Source organism: Adiantum capillus-veneris, chromosome 22 (genome assembly GCF_014529385.1).
Source record: "Adiantum capillus-veneris isolate H3 chromosome 22, ASM1452938v2, whole genome shotgun sequence".
In the NCBI taxonomy this organism is placed as follows: domain Eukaryota; kingdom Viridiplantae; phylum Streptophyta; class Polypodiopsida; order Polypodiales; family Pteridaceae; genus Adiantum; species Adiantum capillus-veneris.
In genome coordinates this window covers 778,501-802,788 of record NC_140952.1, presented here as the reverse complement: position 1 = coordinate 802,788, position 24,288 = coordinate 778,501, and the positions used below count along the sequence as shown (strand labels likewise).

At 43.7% G+C, this 24,288-nt stretch overlaps 1 protein-coding gene across 3 annotated transcripts; it reads right to left on the bottom strand.

Annotated features, from left to right (window-relative positions):
• Positions 1-1,396: 1,396 nt before the first annotated feature.
• On the bottom strand, positions 1,397-3,079 carry LOC147428829 (glucan endo-1,3-beta-glucosidase 2-like). Of its 3 annotated transcripts, none has more exons than XM_086495699.1 (4): positions 2,710-3,079; positions 2,161-2,541; positions 2,028-2,064; positions 1,397-1,839 (listed from the first exon to the last, which is right to left on the bottom strand). In XM_086495699.1, exons 1-4 carry the CDS (start codon positions 2,780-2,782, stop codon positions 1,668-1,670), a joined length of 663 nt encoding a protein of 220 aa, XP_086351825.1. In that variant the 5' UTR covers positions 2,783-3,079; the 3' UTR covers positions 1,397-1,667. The 3 variants fall into 3 exon arrangements, with proteins under 3 accessions (XP_086351825.1, XP_086351827.1, XP_086351826.1); XM_086495701.1 differs by having other exon boundaries at positions 2,161-2,626; positions 2,710-3,072; XM_086495700.1 differs by having other exon boundaries at positions 2,161-2,605; positions 2,710-3,072.
• Positions 3,080-24,288: the final 21,209 nt, after the last annotated feature.

Sequence of the window (24,288 nt, the reverse complement as noted above, 5' to 3'; positions counted from 1 at the left end):
GATACACGAGTCATGGAAACGTATTGACGGGTAGTCCCCCGAACAAACCGACTTGCGAGGCTTTGCGCACAAGCTTTGCACTTGAGCGGTGCAGCTTCTTGGCTGCACTAATATGTGTAGCACTCTTGATGCAATCAAGAGAGAAAGACTCTGTCGAGGTGATTTTTCTCCAATAGAAAATGAAGAAGGGCTCGGTAAACAGGGCAAGGACAAGGATGGAGAAGACGGCTCTCATCCCAATTCCAAGCTCTACTAAAGATCTCATTCCGGTTTGAGCTACATATGAACAAGCCTTAAGCGTCGAAGTACACGAGTCTTACATGTAGGTGGCTCAGCTCCACTACCTTGGGTGGAGTTTTGCACATCCAATGATGCCTTCATGACCTTGCTGGCACTCGCCCCCTCCTTAGCGCTCACACTCAACCTGCTTGCACCATCGGCAATGTTAGACCTCAATGTAGACATTTCATTTTGTATTAGTATGTATTGTGAGGTGTAGCCTATCTTTTAGTTCTTTTGGCCGCCGCAAGCGGCCACTCTGTTGGAGTCGGAGTTAGTCTCACTCATATTATGTATATGGACACAAAAAGTCTTTTGACCTCCCACTTCCATGGATCTTTCCATTACCTAAACCCTTTCCATTATGTATATGGACACAAAAAGTCTTTTGACCTCCCACTTCCATGGATCTTTCCATTACCTAAACCCTTTCGCTTATGGTGTGAAAGGATTTTTACTGTTTTCAAAATTAGGGAGATCTAATCACAAAATGCTGCCGCAAATAGAGAGGTTTATGTCTAAAGCAATGAACAATTTCATCCGAAGAGCCCACAGTACCATATCAAATCCTCGTGATAACAAGGATACACTTAAAAGACTCTCGACTCTATGTCAAGAATCAAGATTTGAAGGATTTGCATGTGTTTACTTCGAGGGAAGCTCAAAATCTTAGCTGGGATTTCGTAACTTCACTCGAGAGTCGACTATAGCTGCAACTTTACCTGGCTGAAATACACTAATTAAGGCCCAGGCTGAGGAGTCGGCAACTCTCCTCTCTAATCCCACTACAGCTACTCTGTCTGCCTCTCCTCTCTGTTTAAACCCAATCTCTGTCGTTCTCTCTCTCGGAGGCGTTTTACTCGCTATCAACATACAAGGCAGAGTAAATTGGTGTAACAGCGCGTGGCTAAGTGTCGTTAACGTTTGAAAGTGACCGACCAAAGCTTTAATGTTGCAGGTTGTTAACGACAGGGGCTTCGATCACTAGCGTGCGCACAAAATATCCAGTGTGAATATACATGCCATCACGTGCGGCTTGTAGGTATACACTCCCAAGCTTGCATTAAACAACCACTAATTGGGGCCTGGGCAGCCCAGTTAACCATACATTGCAACGTCGAGAACCCAAGCCATATGCTTGTTATTCATACAAAAGACTGAGTTTTACACATTCTTACTCATATGCTTGTTATTTGCATTGTCTCACATAACACAACGCCTTATTTCCGATGCACCTCGCCAAAAGAAATGCTATAATTGCCGGGCAAAATTATGAATTAGGCTCCAGGACTAGGATTTGGACAAAATGCAATGGAGGATGTGTAAGCTGACCACCGTTACAAAAAAGAGAGACGGCAGAGGTGTTAGCCAAAATACAGAGAGGCCTTTCAAACTTGATAGCCCAGCAATGACACGAGCAGCAAGGTCCAACAAATGTGACCCCAAGAAAGCGGTGAGGCCCTTGCATCTGAGGTCGACCCTGTGGTAGGACTGCCAAAGGTGCTGTTGCTGCCGCTGCTGGTGGGCGTAGTGAAGTTGGACGACGATGGCGACGACACTCTGCACCAGCAAAAAGGCATTTGTGTACGCAATGAGCAGGTGCGTAGAAAAAACGCGTGTGAACGCGTGCTTGGAAAAGGTAGCGATGCGGTTGTAAAGCGCACATGCAGTGTTGCAGATGCTTTTTAGTGCAGAAAAGGGCAACACCTTTATTGTTTTCAAATGGAGAGGGGGAGAGGTGCACGTACCCGGAAGCGATGGAAGGGTAGACGCAGCTGCCGCTACCTGCACAACAGAGAGATAAAGGAAAAGGGAAAGTGAGAGAGAGAGAGAGAGAGAGAGAGAGAGAGAGAGGAGGCGCGGGGGGGGGCGAACTGTTACTTGGATCGGTAGACGTGGTGGTGGCGAGGCCGCCAAAACTGCAGGAGTCAGCGGCGCCGTTCTGCTGGACGTAGTAGTAATTGAAGGCGTAAGACGCGTGTGCCTGCAGCGTGTCTGGACTGTAGCAAGCTCCCGTCTGCAAAATGGCAGAACAGTCTACTCCACCCCCACTGCTCCCCGCCGGCCCACACGCCCAGTCCAGCGCATCTTGCAGCTTGCTGGCGTCTGCGCTCGCTGACGCCACGCAGTAAGGCGCTGTCTGAAGCCGCCGCCTCCAGTGAACCACCTCCCTCATCATCGACCCTCCCTCGCCCCACAAGTCTATAATACCGTCACCCCAGCTCCCATTCTTCTTTAGCATCCGCCTCCCCTGTACGACCCCTGCTTCACGCCCACCACAACGTTAGCACATCTTGCACTCGGTTCGCGAGGAGTTCGAATCGCTCTGGACGTTCACATACATACTCTAGCAAGGTCAATAATTCGGCACATCAATGCATGCAATACACAGAGAGAGAGAGAGAGAGAGAGAGAATGAATTATATGTACCTGGTTCCGCTACGAGAAGCAATGCGGCAAAGAGAAGCCTCAAAACGAGATGCCTGTTCGACCCGCCGCCCATTCTATTTTACACTCTGCTTCGCTCAACAAAATTTGCTCTCTAACTTGTTTGTCCACAGGAGGAGCTGAGAAGATTGGCGTTCAAATGAAGGAAGAATCTCTCTCTTGTCTTCGTCACTACCTAAATTACTGGTACAGTAGGGAGGTGGAGGAGTACAAGAGCAGAGAATTGAACCGTGATAAAATAAAAAACAGAGGTTAGAGCCGGGCGGGATAATGTGAACATCGATGACTTATTATGCTACCAGGAGCGAAGCGAGACAACCCAGACGAACGACAGGCAGACCACGTAGGCACGCTACGCTGTCCTCGACAGACCATTTCACTTTCCTATTCATTTTTGTATTTTCTAGTGATTGTAAAATTTTTTTGTCATTTGCGGATATATTTGGGGTATCGTGAGATTGATACGTTGGTGCTACTATCTTCTGCCGTGTCTCATCAACGGCTCTTTGCGAACTACAGAAGGACGGTGTGAAAAGTGGCCATTGAGCAAGAGTTAGGCCCCTGTCGCACTCGTCCGCCTGCCCTTCATGAGTTGGACCTCCATGACCACCCTGCTCGTGTGTGAAAGCATGTAGGATTACACACCTTGCTAGAAATGGTGTCACACTGCAGCTTGCGGGAGAAAAATGAAAAAGTAGTTGCACGTCCAATCAAATTGCACGTTTGATGCTTGGGCTGAGCTTGGGCGGGCATGCGAGGCGGACACACTTTTTGGATACGTTGGCCGTTGAGGTGGAGAATGAGCTCAACTATGGAAACCTGGGTAGCGACCCAGTGTGACAGGGCGATCCATGGGTGCAACATGTGATTGGTGGATGACACGAAAAAGCGCGTTGGCCTGCCTCAATGTGACACCAACCTAAGAGACCTCCCCCAAGGTCCCCTTGAATTTCCTTGCATATACCCTCCAGCCCAATGTGAGATGCACGTTACCTTTAAAAGTGGAGTTATTGTTTCTTTTTCATTTGGGGGGGGGGGGGGTGTTTCAACCCCCCCTAGATAAACGTTTTGCCTTTTGTACAGGCGATAGCATGTCAACCAGTCTCACTTTCTACTTCCAAGTTCCTACTTTTCTCTCTTTGACGAGAGTAGTCCAATAAATGTACTCGTGTGTTGTTCAATTGGAGAACTGGACTGCAGAAAAGTGTGATTGAAGTGTTGCAGAGGCGGAGGGTGGAGGGGGAGGGTAGAGGATGACGATTAGAAGTGGGTGGCAGAGGCGGAGGGTGGGTGGGGATGGTAGAGGATGACGATTAGAAGTAAACGACAGAGGCGGAGGGCTCCCAGATGATGGAGCCGTAGGCAAGTAGAGGCAAATGATGATGGCGAAACATGCTACAACTGATGTGCAAAAAAACTAGGAGTAATTGGTTGGTGTTTGGTTATGGGACAATCATAATTTTTTTATTGAGTCCTCCATACTTTAAGGAGCCCCCCAATTGCAAGGCCCTTGAGACAACTAGCCTAAGGGGGAGCTCGGAGAGCTCCCCCATAGGCCATTTATTAAAGACGTCTTTAGGTGGCCATTTGAATCCCTTCACAGTGCCCCCGAGCTAGTTCAAACCGCCTCTTGCAATCGGCTCCTTTTTCAACTTTTTCACTAGGGGGTGCTTCAACCACCCTCTACAATAATACACACCCTTTACAGAGCCCTTTTAGGGGTGCAGAAAGTTTCTTAGAGTAGCACCTCCCCCCCCCCCCCCCCCCCCCCAAACAACACACACACATACACACACTTTAGAGTGCATGGCCTGTTCTGTGGGGACTGGCAACATCCAATTACTATGATGTCATTGCCAAGGATTATTGAATGCATCCCTTGACTTCGGCCCGTCAAAAGGGTGATTTGCAAATGTGTGTACCTTATAGAGTGCAGGGTTTGTTATATGCAGATTGACAACATCCAGCCACTAGATGTCATCCTGATAATTATCAAATGCAGACCTTGACTTCAGCTCGTCAAAATGGCGATTTGCAAATGTGTGTGTGTGTGTGTGTGTGTGCGTTGGGGCGGGGGGACGGAGTTGCACAAGTAAAACAAAAAAAAAAAAAAGTTTATAGAGGGAGCTCCAAATGAGGGACATTTTCTTTGTAAAAAATAGGACTTTTGGAAGTCGGGCTTTTGAGAAGCCATCGTTTGGATAGCTTTTGGGAGTGAAGAAGACGAAGTGCAGGAGGGATGTGCCCTACACAGTTTATGGAGCTCTTGCGGTGCCAAGAGGGCTGCCAGGTTATGCTCGAGCTGGCCGATGTGTGTGCTGGCTTGGAGCGTCTTATACATCGTGTTGTTTGTTGAGAATTGAAGCCATCATTGTTGTGCAATCGTGTCGGTTCCCCCTTCCCCTTCTCTTATCTTCTTGTGTGCGTGTGTTGCCAGGCATGTGTTGGCAGGTATGCCCCCTCGAGCTCAGATGTACCAAGTGAGAGATTGAGAGAAATCCTATATGTATGGAAGGTAGCGAATTGAGCGTGTGCAGGATGATTGAGTTGATTTGCGGTGTTGCATCAAGTGTGTGGGTTGTGAGGTGTGCCAATGGTGGTCTTCCTTTGTGAGTGTGTGGATTTTGAAGGTGAATCCCAGTGAATTGGGGTGTTTTGTGTATCCTGGGCTATAGAGAGGTATCTTGTTGTGTTTCTGGTGTGTACCCCCTTCCCCCTTTCCAACGTACATCAATGCCTTGCACAATATTCTAGATGCCCTTTGACACAAGGACATGTTGCATCATGTAAGACCACATATGGTAATTGTCCCCATCCAATCTGTCCTAAGCAACAAACATGTTGAACACATGTGTGTTGTTGTTAGCCATGGCGAATGCCTACACCTGATGTGAAAACTACCCGAAAAGAGGAGAAACAAAACGGGAACAACATGTGTTATATAGCACAAACCGTAGAAGTTTGTAAGAGACCTGTTATGCAAAAAACAGCACTTGTAGAAATTGCACAGTACTTCATGTAGTGGAAACAGAGGCTGAAATGAGCCTAAACCATAAATCTGAGGAAACCAAGCTCTACGAGCTTACCCAAAGTATTTGTCGACCTACTGACGCTCGCCAAAGCTCAAAAAAATCAAAGAAAGTGAGCAAGCGTGTGCTGAAGCCACTAGCGACTAAGCCCGGGAGGACGCAACCTGCTCTGATACCAATTGTTGGAATTAGGGTTGCAGAAAAACACACACAGTTTGGAGAAGATGAAGGAAGCTAAAGGCACACAACAGAGAGTGTGTTACTTAGTGTACAATGGAAAGATAAGATAGACCTAGAGGGATGAGCGTACGTATATAATGCACGGGGGAAAAAACCTCCTAGTGAGGGAAAAAATGCCCCGGCAGTCCTAAGTGTGTTCACACACATCACTACCACATGTATATTTTAATGGAATTGGACTATGAACATTGAGAATAACAGAATTTAAAGAATTATAGTGAGCATTTTTATGAGAATACCTTGAGAAAATAGAGAGAGAACTTGATTAGAGGTAGCAACATAACCATTATACTTAATTAGCTTGGCATGAGCAATACTTTTCAAGAGAGAGAATTAGAGACTTGACAATAGTTGAGGACCAGATTTATGTGGAGCCGGTCCCCCCTCCAAAAGGCTTTTGTATTATAGCTTCTCCCATAAAGAGAGACTTGGTACAATACAAGCTTTGTGTTCCTTGAGACCTTGATGGTCCAATGAAGGTAGAGAGCTTCATACACCACAATTATGTATGTAACTTAGCTAAATGAAAGCATTAACTTGTCCCCGACCTCAGTCCCAAGACCTCTAACACCTTCAAATGTGAAGAGAGCTAGCAGGGAATGAGGGTAGGGAAGAGGAAGAAGAAGTATTCTTACGAGAAAGAAGTAGTTTCCTCTCATAGCATTACTCAGAGCTTAGCATAGCATAGTAGCATAGTAATGGAGAGGAAGAAGATTACAAGCATAGCATTGAAGCATGGCTCTTGGTTGGATTTGCATTCCATAGCCAAGAGTGTTGGTGTAGTCTATCCACTTCTCAAGCTTGGAGAAGGAGATGAAGTTTGTGCACTTTCACAAAGTGTAACATTTAATGGCCTAGTAACTTGTGTGTAGCAAAAAATAGCATGAACATAGTGAGCATTTCATTACAATAGATTCCTAATGAGATTAACAAGAGTGCTTGGGTGGAGAAAGCAACAAAAAGCATAACACCTAGTTAGATAGCATGCACAATACTTCAAAAGAGAGATAAATTAAGCCATTGACAACAGTTGAGGACCGGATTTGCATATATCCGGTCCCCCCTCCAAAAGGCTTTGTATTATGGTTTCTCCCATCAAGAGAGACATTTTACAATACAATTTCTTGTGTTCCTTCAATACTAGCTAGTGCAATGAAGATGGAAACTTCATGCACTAAGCAAAACACTTATTAAACACAACATCAATTCCCTCACGGTCTCACACCCAAGACCTCACACACCTTCAAAGATGGTGAGAGCTAGCGGGTATGAGAGTAGATTGAGAGGAAGAAGGAGTATTCTTACAAGAAAGATGTACGTCTCCTCACGTAATCACTCATATTAGCATAGCTTAGCTTAGTAATTAGCATGGTAGAGGAGGTGAGCATGCAATCAAGCTTGGCTCTTGGTTGGATTTGCATCACAAAGCCAAGAGTTGTTGGTGTAGGCCTTCCCTCTCACAAGCTTGGAGTAGGTGATAAGCTTTCCATTAAAGCTTGAGAAAGAGAGAGAGTCTTCTTTACTTCACACATGAGCCAGTGTGAGTGTGTAGGTGATATTGCCTTTGAAAAATCAACCCCTCTCTCTTGGTCGACCCCTCTTGCTATTTGCTCTTGCTAGCATCCTATTGGACCTCCCCAGGCTTAGTAATTGGTAATTAAGCATCATAAGTGATAGCCTTCTCACATGTGTCCCCCTTTCCCCTTTTGTGAGAGCTTTAGGTAATAATTTAATTCAACTAAACTCTCATTGGACCCCTTTGCCTCCTGGCCAACAGGAATCAGGCAAGCCATTGGGCTGCTGAATGCTCATTGGTCCCCTTGGGAGACTGTCCACTAGTCTTCTAGAGAGCTTAATTCATATTGGTTCTTTTATTAAGTTTTTTTAAATTAATTAAACTAGATTTACCCTAGCCTAATTCTCATTGGTCCACCTCCAAGGCCATCCAATAGGAATTGGGTACACCTTGTGGGCATCTCGGCTAGGGAGCTGACATGTGTCCCTCATTCCCTTTGTGTAAAGGGAGCTTCTGTGTGTGTGTGTGTGTGTGTGTGTGTGTGTGTGTGTGTGTGTGTGTGTGTGTGTGTGTGTGTGTGTGTGTGTGAGTTTCTCTCTCATCCCCTACTTGCAAGGCTCGCCCCCTCCTATGTAGGGATTGCTAAAGACTTTTGGGACACACACAAAGCATCCAATTCCCCCAATGTTTGACCTTTGGACACAACCTTTGAATTTTGGAAGTCTTAATGGGCTGAGCCTTAGGGTCTTTTAAGCCCATTGTTGCACATGGCTCTTTTACAAATGTCCCCCCTTTGGATCCCTATTTTTCCTCCTTTGGATCCCTACTGTGGGGCCGGTCTGTTAGCTTAACCAATATTCTAGCTTTTTCTCCCCTGGCACTTCCCCATATTAAATGATCACTTTAACATGAGAAAATCATTTAGGAGAATTAGATATTGATTATTATGACATTACCTCTCTCTTGAAATGATAGTCGTCCTCGACTATGGGGTAGAGAAGATAAAGCATATTCGTTAGTCCTTTTCTTAGCGGGTGGAGAATCCCTATGTTACCCTACGACATCATTCCACAATGGATGACTAGTCCATTTGGCGCTTGATAGCTTGAGGGTGCCGCAAGCATGTCTGCACATTTGTCCTATCATCTTCCATAGTAGAGTCACAAGATCTACTTGGTGTTCGGGAGACGTCGTCTCTGCAAACTTGATCTAAGCATGCATACTACTTCATTTTTGTGCACAATAAAGAAAAAGAGAGTCTTATAAGACACAAAGTTTAGGTTATCCTTTAATTGTATGCATTCTATCCATCTAGCATCTTCAAAAGGATAATTCTTAAACTTAATAAGATATCGTCGGATAGTCTTACCACCTCTTAGTACCTTGTCTTCATGTCGGAGAATGGACTCGGGTTGCAGTACCTCTTCTTGGTCCTCGATCTTCGATGGGTCTTCAATAGTTGGTTCTTGAGGTGGCTCTCCTTTGTAAGGCTTTAGTAGGCTCACATGGAAAGCATTGTGTATGAGCCAATGTTTGGGCAACTTGAGTTGATAGGCCATCTCATTGATTGGCCTAAGAATTTGGAAGGGACCATAATACCTTTTAGCTAACTTAGCATAGTACTTTTGGTGTCCCGTAGGATTCTTTCCCGTGGTGTGCCTTAATTGAGCCTTGGGAAATTTGAGTAAGACCCAATCATTTTCTTTAAAGGCTTGGGCTCTTCTGTGCTTGTCAGCAGCAACTGCCTTTTGCCTTTGCTGTGAGATAGAGATAGCATCCTTAATCTTTTGGAAAGATTCTTGTAGGTCTCGGCTATACTCATCTACAACGAAGATCTTCCCGTGTACCTTAAGTAGCAAGGGACTTTTTTATCTCCCCTCTATTACCTCAAAAGTTGCTTTTCCCGTGGAAGTATGTACAGTGTTATTGTATGCATACTCCACTAAGGGTAAGTACTTCTCCCATTGGGATCTTTGATCTACTTCCGTTACATAGGCTTTTAGTAGATCGAGAATTGTTAGGTTAGCTATTCCACTTTGGCCATCCGTTTGTGGGTGATAGGGCGAAGAGAAGTTTAGCCTTGTTTCTAAATTATCAAAGAGACCCTTCCAGAAACTACTGGTCATTCTAGGATCTCTATCTAACACCATGGACATTGGCAAGCCATGGTACTTGAAGATTTGTGAAATGAATAGGGTTGCCATTTGATGGGCTTTGATAGTCTTTTTGACATGTATAAAATGAGCTTGTTTACTAAACCTGTCTACTATCGTCCATATTTCCGTATTCCCATGGATAGACTGAGGCAATCCAAAGAGACCCTTCCAGAAATTACTGGTCATTCTAGGATCTCTATCCAACACCATGGACATTGGCAAGCCATGGTACTTGAAGATTTGTGAAATGAAGAGGGTTGCCATTTGATGGGCTTTGATAGTCTTTTTGACATGTATAAAATGAGCGTGTTTACTAAACCTGTCTACCATCGTCCATATTCCCGTATTCCTATGGATAGACTTAGGCAATCCAAAGATAAAATCCATGGATATGCTCTCCCATGTTGAATTAGTTATTGGCAAAGGTTGAAGCAATCCAAGTTGCTTCCCTCTATCAAACTTCATCTTTTGGCATACCACACATTTAGAAACATACTCTTGTATGTTTTCTTTCATGATAGGCCAATAGAAATATGTTTCAATCCCCTTTAGGGTAGACTGAATCCCTTTATGCCTTGCATAAGGAGGAGCATGAGATTCATACATTACTTTCTCACGTAGTGAGCTAATAACGCATAGTCTATTGCCATAGAGAAGATAACCATCTTGTAAAGTAAATGGTTCCTCTTTCTTCCCTAGTGCAAGGGCTGAAATCACATCTCTAAAATCAGGATCAATAGCATACTCATCTATCATAGAAGATAGATCATTGTGAGTTTCTATGGAAACCGCATTCACTCTCGGCCGTCTTGAGAGTGCATCGGCTACTTGATTATGCTTGCAATCAATGTGAGCAATATGAAAATGAAATTTTCCCACCTCATTTGTTTGTCGGAGATCTTGGTCTGCGTCATGAAGTACTTAAGACTTTGGTGATCCGTTCGCAGAATGAAAGGAGTCCCCGATAAATAGTGCTTCCATGAGTCTAAGGCATGTAGAACCGCAAGGAGTTCCTTTTCATATATGCCTAGAGCTTGCTCAACAGGGTCGAGACTTCAACTTTCATAGCCTATGGCGTGCCCTTCTTGAAGCAAAGCAGCTCCAAGGCAATCACCAAGGCAATCACCACAAGCATCACATTGGACCTCAAATGGCTTTGAGAGATCCGGTAATGTAAGCACAGGTTGAGAGATAAGCTTTTCGAAAGCATTGTTCTCCTTGGCAGACCATGTGTACATAACGTTTTTCTTTGTTAGGTCATGTAATGGTCCTGCTATTAGTGATAACTTTTCTATGAAGCATCTATAGTATGTGCACATACCTATAAAGCTTCTTAACTCATGAAGATTCCTTGGTTTAGGCCATCCTTTTATTACCTCTAACTTTGATGGATCCATTTGGATGCCATCTTGAGAGATAATGTGACATAAATACTGAATCTCTTGTAAGAAAAATTCACTTTTCTTTCGATTAACATAAAGTTTATTCTCTCTTAGAACTTGAAATATTACCTAGAGGTGTTGCTTGTGTTCATCTAATGAATTAGAGTAGATGATGATATGATCAAAGAACACTCCAGTAATGGTTTGGTGAGGCTTGAATAGCTTCTCCATCAAGCGGTTGAATGTGGTTGGTGCATTGGTCAAGCCAAAAGCCATGACAATATATTCGTAAAGACCAAACGTAGTGCGAAATGCAGTCTTTACAATGTCTTGATCAACTATCCTTATTTGATGATAGCCACTTTTTAGGTCAATCCTACTGAAGTAGGTAGACCCTTGTAGCTTATCAAATAGGTCTTCTACCCATGGAATAGGAAACCTATTCTTGATAGTGATTCTATTTAGTGCTCTATAGTCGACACACATACGATATGTGCCATCGTTCTTTTGCACTAGTAGCACAGGAGAACAAAATGGAGATGAAATAGGCCTAACCATGCCCTTCTCAACTAACTCATGCACTTGCCACATAATCTCTGTTGGAATTAGGGTTGCAGAGAAACGCACACAGCTTGGAGAAGACGAAGGAAGCTCAAGGCACACAATAGAGAGTGTGTTACTTAGTGTGCAATGGAAATATGGATAGCCCTAGAGTGATGGGCGTATATACAATGCACGGGGGAAAAAACCTCCTAAAGAGGGAAAAAATGCCCCGGCGTTCCTAGTGTGTTCACACACATCACTACCACATGTATATGGTAACAATTCCCCCCTGGAGTGATGCGGTGAACTAGAGCTGTCATATGAGTAAAGGGAAGTTCCATGCCCTAAGGACATGATCAATCCACAAAAGGGATTAAGCCCAAAGCTTTGCGGAAATCTTCAAGCTTCTCATGAGACAATGCCTTTGTGAAAAGATCTGCAAGGTTGTCCTGTGTTGGCACATAAGCCAAGCTGATCTCTCCTGCTAAGAGCCTCTCCCTGACATAGTGGTAATGCACCTCAATGTGCTTTGTGCGAGCATGAAAAACTGGGTTCCTCACAACTGCCAATGCGCTCTGACTGTCAGTGTAGATAGTGTTGGCAGTGTCCCGTCCAACACCCAAATCAGCCATAAGGCGTCTGAGCCATACACACTCAACCGTAGCTGTGAAGACTGCCATGTACTCAGCCTCACAACTAGAAGTGGCCACAGTAGGTTCCTTCTTGCTCAACCATGATATACATGAACTGCCAAGCATGAAACAAAAACCACTTGTGGACACTCACGTGTCAAAACAACCAGCCCAATCTGAGTCCGAAAAAATCATGTAAGTCTGGCGGCAATGATCCCCCCTTGGGATAAAACAAGCCAAGATGTAAAGTGCCACTAAGGTAGCGGAAAATCCTCTTGACAGCCTGCCAATGCTTAGACCCTGGGCTATGCATAAATCTGTTGACCTGTGAGACTGCAAACTGAATATCTGGCCTCGTGTTGCATACATAAATGAGGCAGCCAACAGCAGTTTGGTCAAGAGTGACATCAGCAGGATCGCCAGCATCATGTAGACTCAACTTCAAACCTGTTTCCATGGGAGTGGCAATAGGTTTGCAATCCTCAAGTCCAAACTTACATAGCAATGTCTCTATGTAACTTTTCCGACACAAGGCAATACCACCATCACACTGCTTAAACTGTATACCCAAGTAATGATGCAACAGCCCCAAATCTTTCATCTTGAAAGTAGCATTCAAATCAGCCTTAAATTCAGCAATATGTCTCTCATTTGGTCCAGTGATTAGCAAATCATCAACATAAAGAACCACAATGAGAAGTACATCACCCTCACGCTTTACATACAATGTGCTTTCTGTTGGACTGTTACGAAAGCCTTGTTTGACCAAATGAGTGTCAGTTTTCTCATACCAAGCACGAGGAGATTGCTTCAACCCATACAAAGCCTTGTTCCATTTGCACACTTTGTCCTCTTGTCCTTTTATGACAAAACCGCGAGGCTGCGTTACATAACTTCCTCAAATATGTCACCATTCAAGAAAGCAGTAACAATGTCTGATTGATGTACATCCCAACCAAAATGAGCTGCCAATGCACATAGAAAACGCACAGTAGTCATACGAAAAGTGGGAGCAAAAGTCTCTTCATAATCTATGCCTTTTTGCTGTGCATAACCCTTTGCAACAAGTCGAGCCTTATGGAGATCAATCTCACCATCCGGCTTGCGTTTCAACTTGTAAACCCACTTCGTACCAATGGCCTTTTTGCTAGGAGGCAAAACACATAAAGTCCATGTGTCATTTTCTATGAGTGCATCATATTCTGATTACATGGCAGCCATCCAATTTTTTGAATTCTCCGCTTCATCAAAAGACAGAGGCTCCTCAACAGCATGTAAGCTAGACACAGCCAAAGCATAACAATCTGATGCATAAGATGCATGGCGAGAGCCTGAACGAGTACGACTAGACAAAGGTGCATCCAATTTACTGTCACGCAAAGTGTGCACCAGCCATTTCGACATACCTCTAGCCTGCTCATTTTCAGCCCTTTCTTCATCAAGTACATCATGTACATCTGCATCAGTAATAGGCTGATCTAAAACATTTTCAGAAACCCCCATAGGCTGTACATTTGCCTCATTGGAACTTACATTCGTATTTCCACCACTGAAAAGAGGCAACAAAGTGTCATAAATGTCCTGTGAGCTTACATTACTATCTCTAGTACATGACAGCAAGGGTTGAACAAAATCTTCCACAAACACTACATCCCGTGAAACCAGAATACGTTTTGTTTGCGGATGATACAACCTGTAACCTTTGCTTTTAGCACTATAACCAACAAAAATACATTTGAAAGCCTTATCATCCAATTTTTTGCGTTGCACTTGTGGCACCAAAGCATATGCCAAACAGCCAAAAACACTCATGTGCTCAATAGAAGGCTTTCTATCATGCCATGATTCATATGGAGTAATAGACTGCAAAGCTTTCGTAGGACACCTGTTAAGTACATAAGTGGCACACATGATGGCCTCAAGCCAAAAAGAATGCGGCAAAGCTTGACTTTTGACCATACATCGTGCCATTTCCATCAGTGACCTGTTTTTCCTCTCAGCAACACCATTTTGCTAAGGTGTATAAGGCACTGTACATTGGTGTTTTATCCCACGACTAGCCAGAAATGCATTAAATTCATGAGACATATACTCCCCCCCTTGATCGGAACGGAGGGTTCCCATAGTACATTTCGAGACATTTTCAGCCATAGCCAAAAATTGTTTGAAGCACATAAAAACTTTGGACTTCGCTTTAAGCGGAAATACCCATACATGCCTGGAGTAATCATCAATGAAAGTCATGAAGTACAGGTAATTGCCCAAGGACGGAGTTTGCATGGGCCCACAAACATCACTATGCACAAGCTGCAACCTGCATGTGGCCCTAACTGAACCATCCTTTGGAAACTTAGAACGCTGCCCAGAATATAGCCTTCACAAACATGTTTGACATGTGCTTCAAGAGGTGGCAAAGAAGCAACCATATTAGATTTCTGCAAAAACAGAAAACTGGCAAAATTCAGATGACCAAAACGTGCATGCCAAAGTTTTGCATCTGAAATAGCCCTTGAATCTGCAACAACATTTGCAAAATTTTGTCCACACTTGTCATACAAAGTGAGCTTATACATCCCACGGCACAAAAGCCCAAATGCAACAATTTCATCACCAAAACTGAGATCATGAACTGCACATCTGTCATCCACAAATTTGACTACAAGTCCAAGTCTAGCAAGTGCGGATACAGACAAGAGATTCTTCTTGATCCCAGGTACATAAAGTGCATCAACAAGTGTGAAGGAGCTGCCATTAGCAGCAGTGAGCACAATCTTTCCAACTCCCTGAACTGTATAAGAGGCGTTGTTGGCACAAGTGACTGAATTCCCATGAGGGACAGACTCAAGAGAGGTAAACAATTCACGATGTGAGGTAATGTGCTTTGTAGCACCACTTTCGAAATACCACACATGTGAATCTGCAGCAACTGACAAGCATGCATCATGGACATCAAGATTGTAAGTGCACTCTGCGCTAAAAGCCCATTCTGCATCAACATCAACATTATAGTCTCCTTTCACAGAAGACTCAACAATGGCTGCATTTGTAATGGAACCAGCATTTGCAGTGGAACCACCCTCTTTCTTCTTAGCCTCTTTGGCCTTCAACTTAGGACACGACTTGATCAAGTGATCATTAGCTTTACAATAATGGCAACGCATCTCCTTTTTGCCCTTGTCACCATAAGTTTCAGACGAATTGCTGCCAGCAGAAGCATTAGAAACAGAATTTTTGCCACTATCAACAGAACCATAAGAAGTGGCTACATTACTGTTACCACACTTTCTTTGAGAAGCAATAAAAGCCTATTCAATTGCACGTTGTCTAGTCCTGTTTTTTCTGGAAAGTGACTCTTGCAACAGCAATGTGCATAATGCATCAAACTTGACAACTTCTGGATTTCCTTGGGTCATAAGTCTCCAAGTACTAGCAAAAGTCTGGTAATAATTTGGTAAGGCATTGACGGGAGCAAAGCGAACCCCGAACCCCGACGGCCTCTAAAATAGCGGGGACCGAATGGCACGCCTCGAGCCTGTCATGGTAAAGCAAACAAGGGGCACCACCTAGCTTCAGCGGCTAGGACGCAAACAACACACCACCATAACAAAGTTTTCATCCAAGAGAGATGGATGCTTGGGAGTAATGATGAAAAGGAAAGGGAATGAGATCAAGTGAGAGAGAGAGAGAGAGAAAGTGAGGGAGGGGGTATAGCGGCTTAGTACTTAGGCATCACAAAAGGATGGCGAATCCGCACACCCTTCACACATACACAAGCTCACTCCAAAACACAAGACTAGGTGGCGATTCCGCACACCTCACACGGGCAAAACATTGCAAGAAAACATACTCACAAAACCTCAAGCTTTATTTAGATAATTAGGCGATGAAATGGGGAGCATAGGGTAGGGGAATGAGAAGGGAGAGAGTGGTAGAGCACATGGCGGATAGGTGGGAGTTGATGGCGAAGACTCGCACGAGGATTATGGCCATCATCCTTCATTTATTTGCCCTTCATCTTCCATAGCCAAGGGTGTAGAGGTCATGCTCAAGACAAGCATGGTGATTGCGGTGACGGTGATGGTGTGGGTGTGTGTGTGTGCACTAGGCACACACAGTGCATAGTGTGTTCTTTGGTGATGGTGTGTGTGTTTGTGTGATGGTGACCCCTCTTTATATAGGGGAGGAGGGGGGGGGAGAAATTCTAGAATTTAGAAATGAAGAAATCATTATCTACATAGGCCATGTGACTGTGGGCCCCACTTGTCTGGCTGTGTGTATATGTGCCAAAACAGCAGTCTCATGAGAGAGAGACTAAGAGAGAGAGATGGGTTGATGAAAAAAAGTGAGAGGTGACATGGAGAGAGGGGAGTGTGTTCAGAGGTGAATCTGTGTGCAGATGTGTGTGAACACAAGAAAAATTAGGTAACCACCGGGTGGGGATGGGTCTGTGGGCACCTTTTTCAGTGAAACTGAGTGTGTGTGAGTGTGGGGGAGGTTATTTAGCTACAAGACAAGAGACATGGCGCCCTTTAGAGAGAGAGGGGGGTATTTGGGTCATGGGATATGATAGGAGAGAGAAAGGGGGGGGTGGGGTATACTATTTTGGAAGATATGATAAGTTGCATGTGAGTTAGGGTGCATTATTGGTGAGTTAGAATGCATTATTGGTGAGAGGTGGGGTAGCTTGAGGGGAGAGAGAAAGGAGAAAGGACAAGGGGAAGAGAGAGGGGGTTGACCTTTTGAGTGGAGGAGAGGAAAAGGGACACACGGTGGGGCATCAGTGAAGAAAAAGGAGGCAAGGTGGAGATGGGCTGCCCCGTAGGCATGAGGTGGCCTATTTTACCTTTCTCATATATTTACATGATCATACTTTATTTTTTTTCTTACTTTTTCCAATGCCTTTTATCACTCCCTCCCTAAGAGGGGGTTTTCACGGGGTGGGGACGAGAGAAGAGGGGTATGGGAGCTTGGCTTGTGAAAAGCCCCCATCATTAGCCCTCCCCTTTTGGCTAGAGGCATTCATGCCTCTAGCTCATCTGTTTCTTCTTCCGCTTAGCTGTAGGATCCGATATCGAGTTGCCTTCTGAATTAGCCATTTCATTTGGCCATTGGTGAGATTTCTGGGATATTCATGAATCTGTAACAGATCCGGGTGATAGCTTGTTCCTTGGAATAGTGTCGGTTGATTAAAGGGGAAGCCCATGGCTTCCAAAACTTTGTGCCAGTGTCCCCCTGGATCCCAAGTGAAAAATAGGATTATTGTTTGCAGTGTCCGAACAATAAAATTTGCATGCCAAATTGGATCAAATTTGTAACCACCAGTAGCGAGAGGGAAAATGAGCATCTTGGCTCCTGCAAAGACAGAACTGAAAATTATGATTCCCAAGAGTGTACCAAGAATCCACCATATATGGCCGCCTTGTTGGTGTGGTGAGCTCAAGTTGTCTTCAGAGTCCTGCTTACTGCCATGACTAGAAAAAACTGCAAGCATATCATGCTTCTTTTGGGTGTGCTCAAACATGTCAGCTTCCTTTACTGATGCTAATAGCAAGCCACCTACCTTGCGGCTTAAATACAAGCGTAATCCACTTACCTTTTTCCAAAGAGAGGATGCACTATTTGTAAAAAGTTGTACCAAATTGCGAAGGAGGTCTTCATTCTTGCATTCTATCAGGCTTTTGTCTATCCATGGCTCCTTTGCTCTTATCTCCATGCTGATCTTCTCTCTATATGTTATAGCGGCTAGCCATAGCCATAGGTCTGATGCATCCCATGCAAACACAATGCTGTGTTGTGGAGGAGTTTGGAACATCCTTAAAAGGTTGGCAACATATTGATCATCAAACTTACTATGAACATCCTCACATAAACTGGAGGCATTACCCATCTCTAAGTCTATAACACTACACAATAAAGTCTTGCTCGGCTGCCAAGCCTCTGGAGCAATAGCCAACTCCAAACCTTCAGTCATACTTACCTCTTCGTTATGGTCCTTAAGTGAAACTGCCTTGATGCAAGATTCCTTTAGCTTGCTACACTGTCCTGGGTCCATGGTGGTGCACAGGCTTCCGTTTTCAAAGCCCTCCCCTTTGCTTGATATGTTGTCCACCTCCTGCAAAGCCTTGCTAGCAGGCTGGTCTTCCTCTTCTCTTGTATCTTTCATGCCCTTTGCATTCCTCTTACTCTGACAAGGCCTAATCAAGACTTTACACCTTCTTACCCTTACTGCCCAATGCTGTCGATTGATCGCTTTGGTGCCTATTTCATTCAAGGTTAAAGATGTACTCACATTTGTAACACAATTTTCTTGACTTACCTCCCCCACCTCGGTAGCATCTTTTGATTCTTTAACCTCTTGTTCCACTGCTTCAGTTCTTTGAATAAACTTCTCACGTGATCCTTCTTCTGTTACACTCATTTTGACCTCTTCTGCAAGACCAATGATACTTGGTGTGCGGGTACCAATTGATGGTGGGCGTAGGATGATTGTAAGTGGTGATTGTGGCGGACGTAGAATTTGTGTTGGTGGGGCTGGTGCTCGGGGTGTGGGTGTTCTTTCTCTAGGGGGTGACAATTGGTTCCTCCTACCTCCTCTATTATAGTTTTGTCGTGGTTTGGGATAGTAGTACATACCGTGACCATCTTCTCCATAGTTGTAGCAGTGATACTCCCTGTTTTGTCGTCGTGATCTTCCAGGGTCTTGATCTCTTTCTTGACTCCTCCCTTGCTGTATTAAGTGGACAGACAAATTATGCAGTTGGTCAGTAATATGGGCCAACATATCTTGTTGGTCATCTCTTACCCCAAGAGCCGGTGGTGGTGGTGGAATGGTGGTTGTCGTAGTTGCTGGTCGACGCGATGTTCCTGATTCTGTTGACTCGATTTCTTTGGCTTTCATTCGCAGCTTCTTGTCTTTAAGGCGAGCAATCTCAACGGCTAACTCGTACGTAGCCGGGAATCTACCTTTCACCTTCTCCTTGAGAAGCGGCCATAAGCCATGCGTGAACCGATCTTTTTTTAGGAAATCGGGTGCAGCTTCCCCCCTAGCCAGTGACTCAACCCACCGTTCCCACAAATCCACAAATTTGGACTCATAGGTGGCATATTCTAAAAGACCCTCCTGCTTCAAGTCTCTCAACTTGTCCCACAACTTTTCTGAAGTGGTACCTCCCCCAAAGCGCCTCTTGAAAGCGGTTTTTAAGGGTTCCCAGTCATCCTTGGTTGCTTGTGGAAGTGCATTGTACCATGATCTAGCTTCTAGCTTCATGAGATGCTTAAAGATTCTAACCCGGGATTCATCCGTATCTTTGTTGCTCACTACACATGCTACTTCAAAGTCATCTAAGAAGTCTGTTACCAAATCCTCCCCCTTCTTTCCTTTAAATGTTGGAAATGCTACACTTGCCATGATTACTGAGAGAGAGCTAGAAAGACACACTGCTTAACTTGCAAAAGTTTTTTTCTTCTTTACAAGGAGGCGTGTATACCCTCTTATACTAGGACATAGATTAAAACTTCAAACGGTACATTGCCTTGTACCAAAGGTAAGACAAATGGCTGATCTGATGCCAGAACCTCAAAAAACCGCTCCCGACCTAGCATGGTGTCAATGACGTGCTGGTAGTGAGCCTTCAAGTCCAGTATTACCTTGATTGAGCATACACGTGTTGGTATGTGTGATCTGTCTTGAGGTAGGTTGTACTGATTCATGTGAATCTTAGAGGTGCTTAGTCACTGTCCAAGCTTGTGGGAGAGGGTGGTGTTCTTTCCTGAAACAAACTCAGTAGATCCCTAGTTTCTCTAGTGAGAGTGTGAGCCAATGCTTCCGTTATCTGTGCTGCAGCATCAGGTGCGACTTGAAAACTGACTGTGATAATTACCTCGGTGACTTGAGTTACCCGATTCTCAAAGTAGAATAGTGTTGATTCTCTATTGTGTAGAGCTCCTTCCATTTTGTTGTTGTGGGTTGGTTGTAGGTTGCGGACATGGTTTCGACCTTCTCCTTCTTCTTCTTGGCACTTGGCCTATGTATATCCACTGGGTTTGGCGTGTTGGTTGACTCTCCCACTGAAAATCGATTACCGTTACGCCTGGCACTCGAGCTTCGATGGAGATGCGGAGTTCGTCTAGTTGTGCTTGGAGCTCTTCTTCTTCTGTCGTCCAATTAGCAAATCCTGCTAGCCATTCATCCATTCACAATAGTTTTAAGGGTTTCAGTCTTGTAAACTGAAGGGTTTCATGAAAATATCCTCAGTGGGGGCACCAAATGACGGGAGCAAAGTGAACCCCGAACCCCGACGGCCTCTAAAACACCGGGGACCGAATGGCGCGCCTCGAGCCTGTCATGGTAAAGCAAACAGGGGGCACCACTTAGCTTCAGCGGCTAGGACGCAAACAACACACCACCATAACAAAGTTTTCATCCAAGAGAGATGGATGCTTGGGAGTAATGATGAAAAGGAAAGGGAATGAGATCAAGTGAGAGAGAGAGAGAGAGAGAGAGAGAGAGAGAGAGAGAGAGAGAGAGAGAGAGTTGTATTCTCTAGGAGAATAATCGCTGCTTTCATTGGAAGAGGAGGAAGGTGATGAAGAAGGAGAAGAGGGTCTCTTTCTCGCCTTTTTCTTCCTTTGTTTCCTCTTTTCCCTTTCAGAGTGACGAGGAGATGACCTTTCCTCTTGGGAGGAGATGGGGATCGTCGAGACCTTCGTCTTCATGGAGCCACATCTTTAGAGGAATTCGAAGATTCACTTTTTTATCGTTCACACTAGATTTCTCCTCTTCTATCATTTGAGAGAGTCTTCTTTTGGAAGTCTCAACAAGAGGCTTCCTATGCTTTCTCTCTTCTTGGAGAGGTAGGTAAATCCCATAAGCACAAAGTTGTTGGGTAACTTCGGCTTGCAAGGCAGGGTTGCCCATAGCTTGTTGCAACCTAGAAACAAGATAGTTCACAAACATTGGGGCATCATTAGTAGCACCCTCATGTGAAAAATCAAAGTTGTCAATATTTATTCTACTCTCTTTATTATTGTCATCCATGCTAACTAAACTTATGTATATGCTACTTTGTGCTTTGGTACCCTCAAAAACACTAGTTGCTAGTCTTCTTTAACTTTGAAAATTAGCTCTCAAGCAGCCACACCCGTGGTTTATAAACTGTTGATTGCAAAGAGTAGTGGATAGGGTCTAACATTGCTCATTTGATTATGGTTCCTATTGAGCTTGCTAGTAGCTCAATAATGGTTAAGCCAAAGGCAAGCCTCGAGAGACTCCATTATTAAGTCTGTAGTTCCCAACGATGTACCTCAAACAAAGTCCTTTTCAACCAAGGTAATGGATCCCTATCCCACTTACCCTCTTGCAATGAACAGGTCCAACCTTTCATGGGCAACTTAAGGAGCTCTCTTCTTAAGCAAGAAAAGAGAAACCAATAGATGTAATACCAATGTAGTGGAATTGGACTCTGAACATTGAGAATAGCGGAATTTAAAGAGCTATAGTGAGCATTTTTATGAGAATACTTTGAGAAAATAGAGAGAGAACTTGATTAGAGGTATCAACATAGCCATTATACATCCAGGTGTTCTAATTTCTCTACTAGCAACAAAAATTTGTTGACAATATTGTATTTAAGCCATAGACTAGGTTGGATGGTGTAGTGTTCAAAGTGCTTTTGTATGCTACCTTATATACCCATAGTGTGAATGTAATTGCATTTCCCAATAAATTCTTCATAAACTGACTATTTTTGTGAGGATCAAGCTCAACATCTTGTTTGTGTGTTCCACTTGACCTTTGGTTAAAGAACTATGTTGCAGACGTCCATCGTGGCGACCTGCTAACATTGGCGCCGCTATCGGGGAAACCGATCCTTAGGTGGTGAGTGACTTAGTGTACAAAAACAAAAATCTCCCTTCAAGCTTTTGATATCCGTTCGGCATTCCACTTACCCATAGACAGTGAAGCAACTCGACGTCGGTTTAGTGCTTGGTAGAGACTGGAGTCCGAGACTAGCCAGTGCTATTCCTTAAGAGCAAAGAAAGCTGTGAGTGAAGTACAAGATAGTATTTTGTTCTTTGATTTTCACATGCTTCAAAAGGGCTGTTCCACCACATACTTTGTTGTTATTTTCATACTGTTAAATTTAGTTATGTTTGCAGATTCATTTCAGTTTATAGGAGTAGGTTAGGAAACAAATTACACCATCATTTGGGGCCAAAAGGATCGAGGGAAAAACTATCAAAAACCTGATTTTGGTGTTGAAGACCATGACTCTGAAAAGTTGAAAAAGTGATGGTCAGAGCTTCAAAACTGGACCAAACCCAGCAAAACTTTCAATAAGGGGATAAAAACACTTGCTGAAAAAGACTGCTAAAAACTTTCAAACTGCCTGTCCAACATGGATCGCGATCCATGTACCTTTTTGGCAAAATGTGCTAAAAGTATTTCCTTTGCTTAGAACAGGTTCTCAGGAATCAGAACCTTGATTTTGGTCAGAAATAGAGTGCTAAAAGATTAAAAAAATCAAAAGATTGGGGTGAGCAGAGCAAAACCTTGAAAAAAGGAAAAAACAAGGAAAAATTGAACTTTTACTTGTCCAAATTAAAAAAGGATGAGAATTGGGATCAACTAGAAGCAGGGAATCAACAGAACCAAATTTCATGTCCAGATGCTTCCCAACATGGATCGCGAGCCATGTTCCAAGTAGACATCTGACAGTAAGATTTGATTAGTGTACTCCTGATTACTAGTTGAACAACTTTTCCAAAAGGAGCCATAGACAAAAAGTGAAAAATCTGGTCAAAATACCAGAAAAGGAGTTGTTTGCAAAAAACCGCAAAACAGACACAAAATCTTGCTTTTCACTTGGAAAAAACTGATCAAATCCAAAAAGACTTGGGGAATAGCATTACCATACCTTGTGTGATCAGCTCACAAAGTGTCAGTCCAAAATCTTGCCAAACATGGATCGCGATCCATATACCTTTTTGGAATTTTGAGCTGATAATAGGCAACCAGGGAAGTGATAACAATTGAAACACTTTCTCCCAAAGGACCCTTATCATAAAATTTCAAAAAGAGGGATAAAGGGAAAAAAAATCAGATCAAGGGAGAAACCACTGAAATAAACCCTAAAACTGACTTTTGTCTGTCCTAAAAAGCTTTAAAACATTTAAAAACCATATAGCCAACATGACTAGGCCAAGGATTAGCTGTGGGACAAATTTCATTGTATTTTGACACAAAGGAACATGGATCGCGATCCATGTTCCCCTGACACAATTTGACACCAAACTAGCACCATAGCTAGAGGGAATCACAGAGAGTCTAGTGGTCTTTCCAGAGTTGAATTTGGGTGCAAGAAACCATCCCAACAGCTCAAAACTAACAGAAGCTCAGGCAAAGTGACAAAATCAACTTAGCATCCAATCCAGAGGTTCATTTCTAAAAATTTTGGTACCATAAGACCTCTTAATCATGTTAAATCTGATGATAGCAACAAAAGTTCATTTGGCTTCCCAACATGGATCACGATCCATGTACCTCTGAGTCAAAACAGAGATAGAAACTTACCATACAAAGAGCTAGTCCATAGTAAACTGGTGCTTCTTTCAAAATTGAAATTGGACCCAAATTGTTGAGGATGTGTAAGGAATTGTGTGCTACTAAAAAACCCAGCTAAGTTTTGTCAGTTAAAAGCAAGAACTAACAAGAACGGCTATAAGCTCACACCTAACAAGCAAATTCTTGACAGGTTGCAGGTACTAGCAGATACTACCCAGCAACAAGCAAGATCAAACGGGAGATTCAAACTATTTAATGAGGTAACTCGGTTTGGATTTTTTATTGCCAATACTTCATGAATTTGCGATCAGGAAGATTGTACCAGAATAGGAATCCCAGCATCTTTGATCAAGGGAGTAATCACTAGATGGAAGAAAGTGTGAATCAGAGACCACTGCTGCCTTTGAACCCCATTTTAGAGGAGAGTTTCTCTGACACTTCGTCTGAGAGATCATACAGCCTCATGACTGAAGATTCTAACAAGTCAAACCTTAAGCGAA

Excerpts from the sequence above, each read along its gene's own strand:
- LOC147428829 (XM_086495699.1), bottom strand. The coding sequence starts at position 2,782 with ATGGGCGGCGGGTCGAACAGGCATCTCGTTTTGAGGCTTCTCTTTGCC. Across the intron at positions 2,065-2,160 it reads CACCACGTCTACCGATCCAA|GTAGCGGCAGCTGCGTCTAC; the intron begins GTAACAGTTCGC and ends TCTGTTGTGCAG. Across the intron at positions 1,840-2,027 it reads TACCCTTCCATCGCTTCCGG|AGTGTCGTCGCCATCGTCGT; the intron begins GTACGTGCACCT and ends TTGCTGGTGCAG.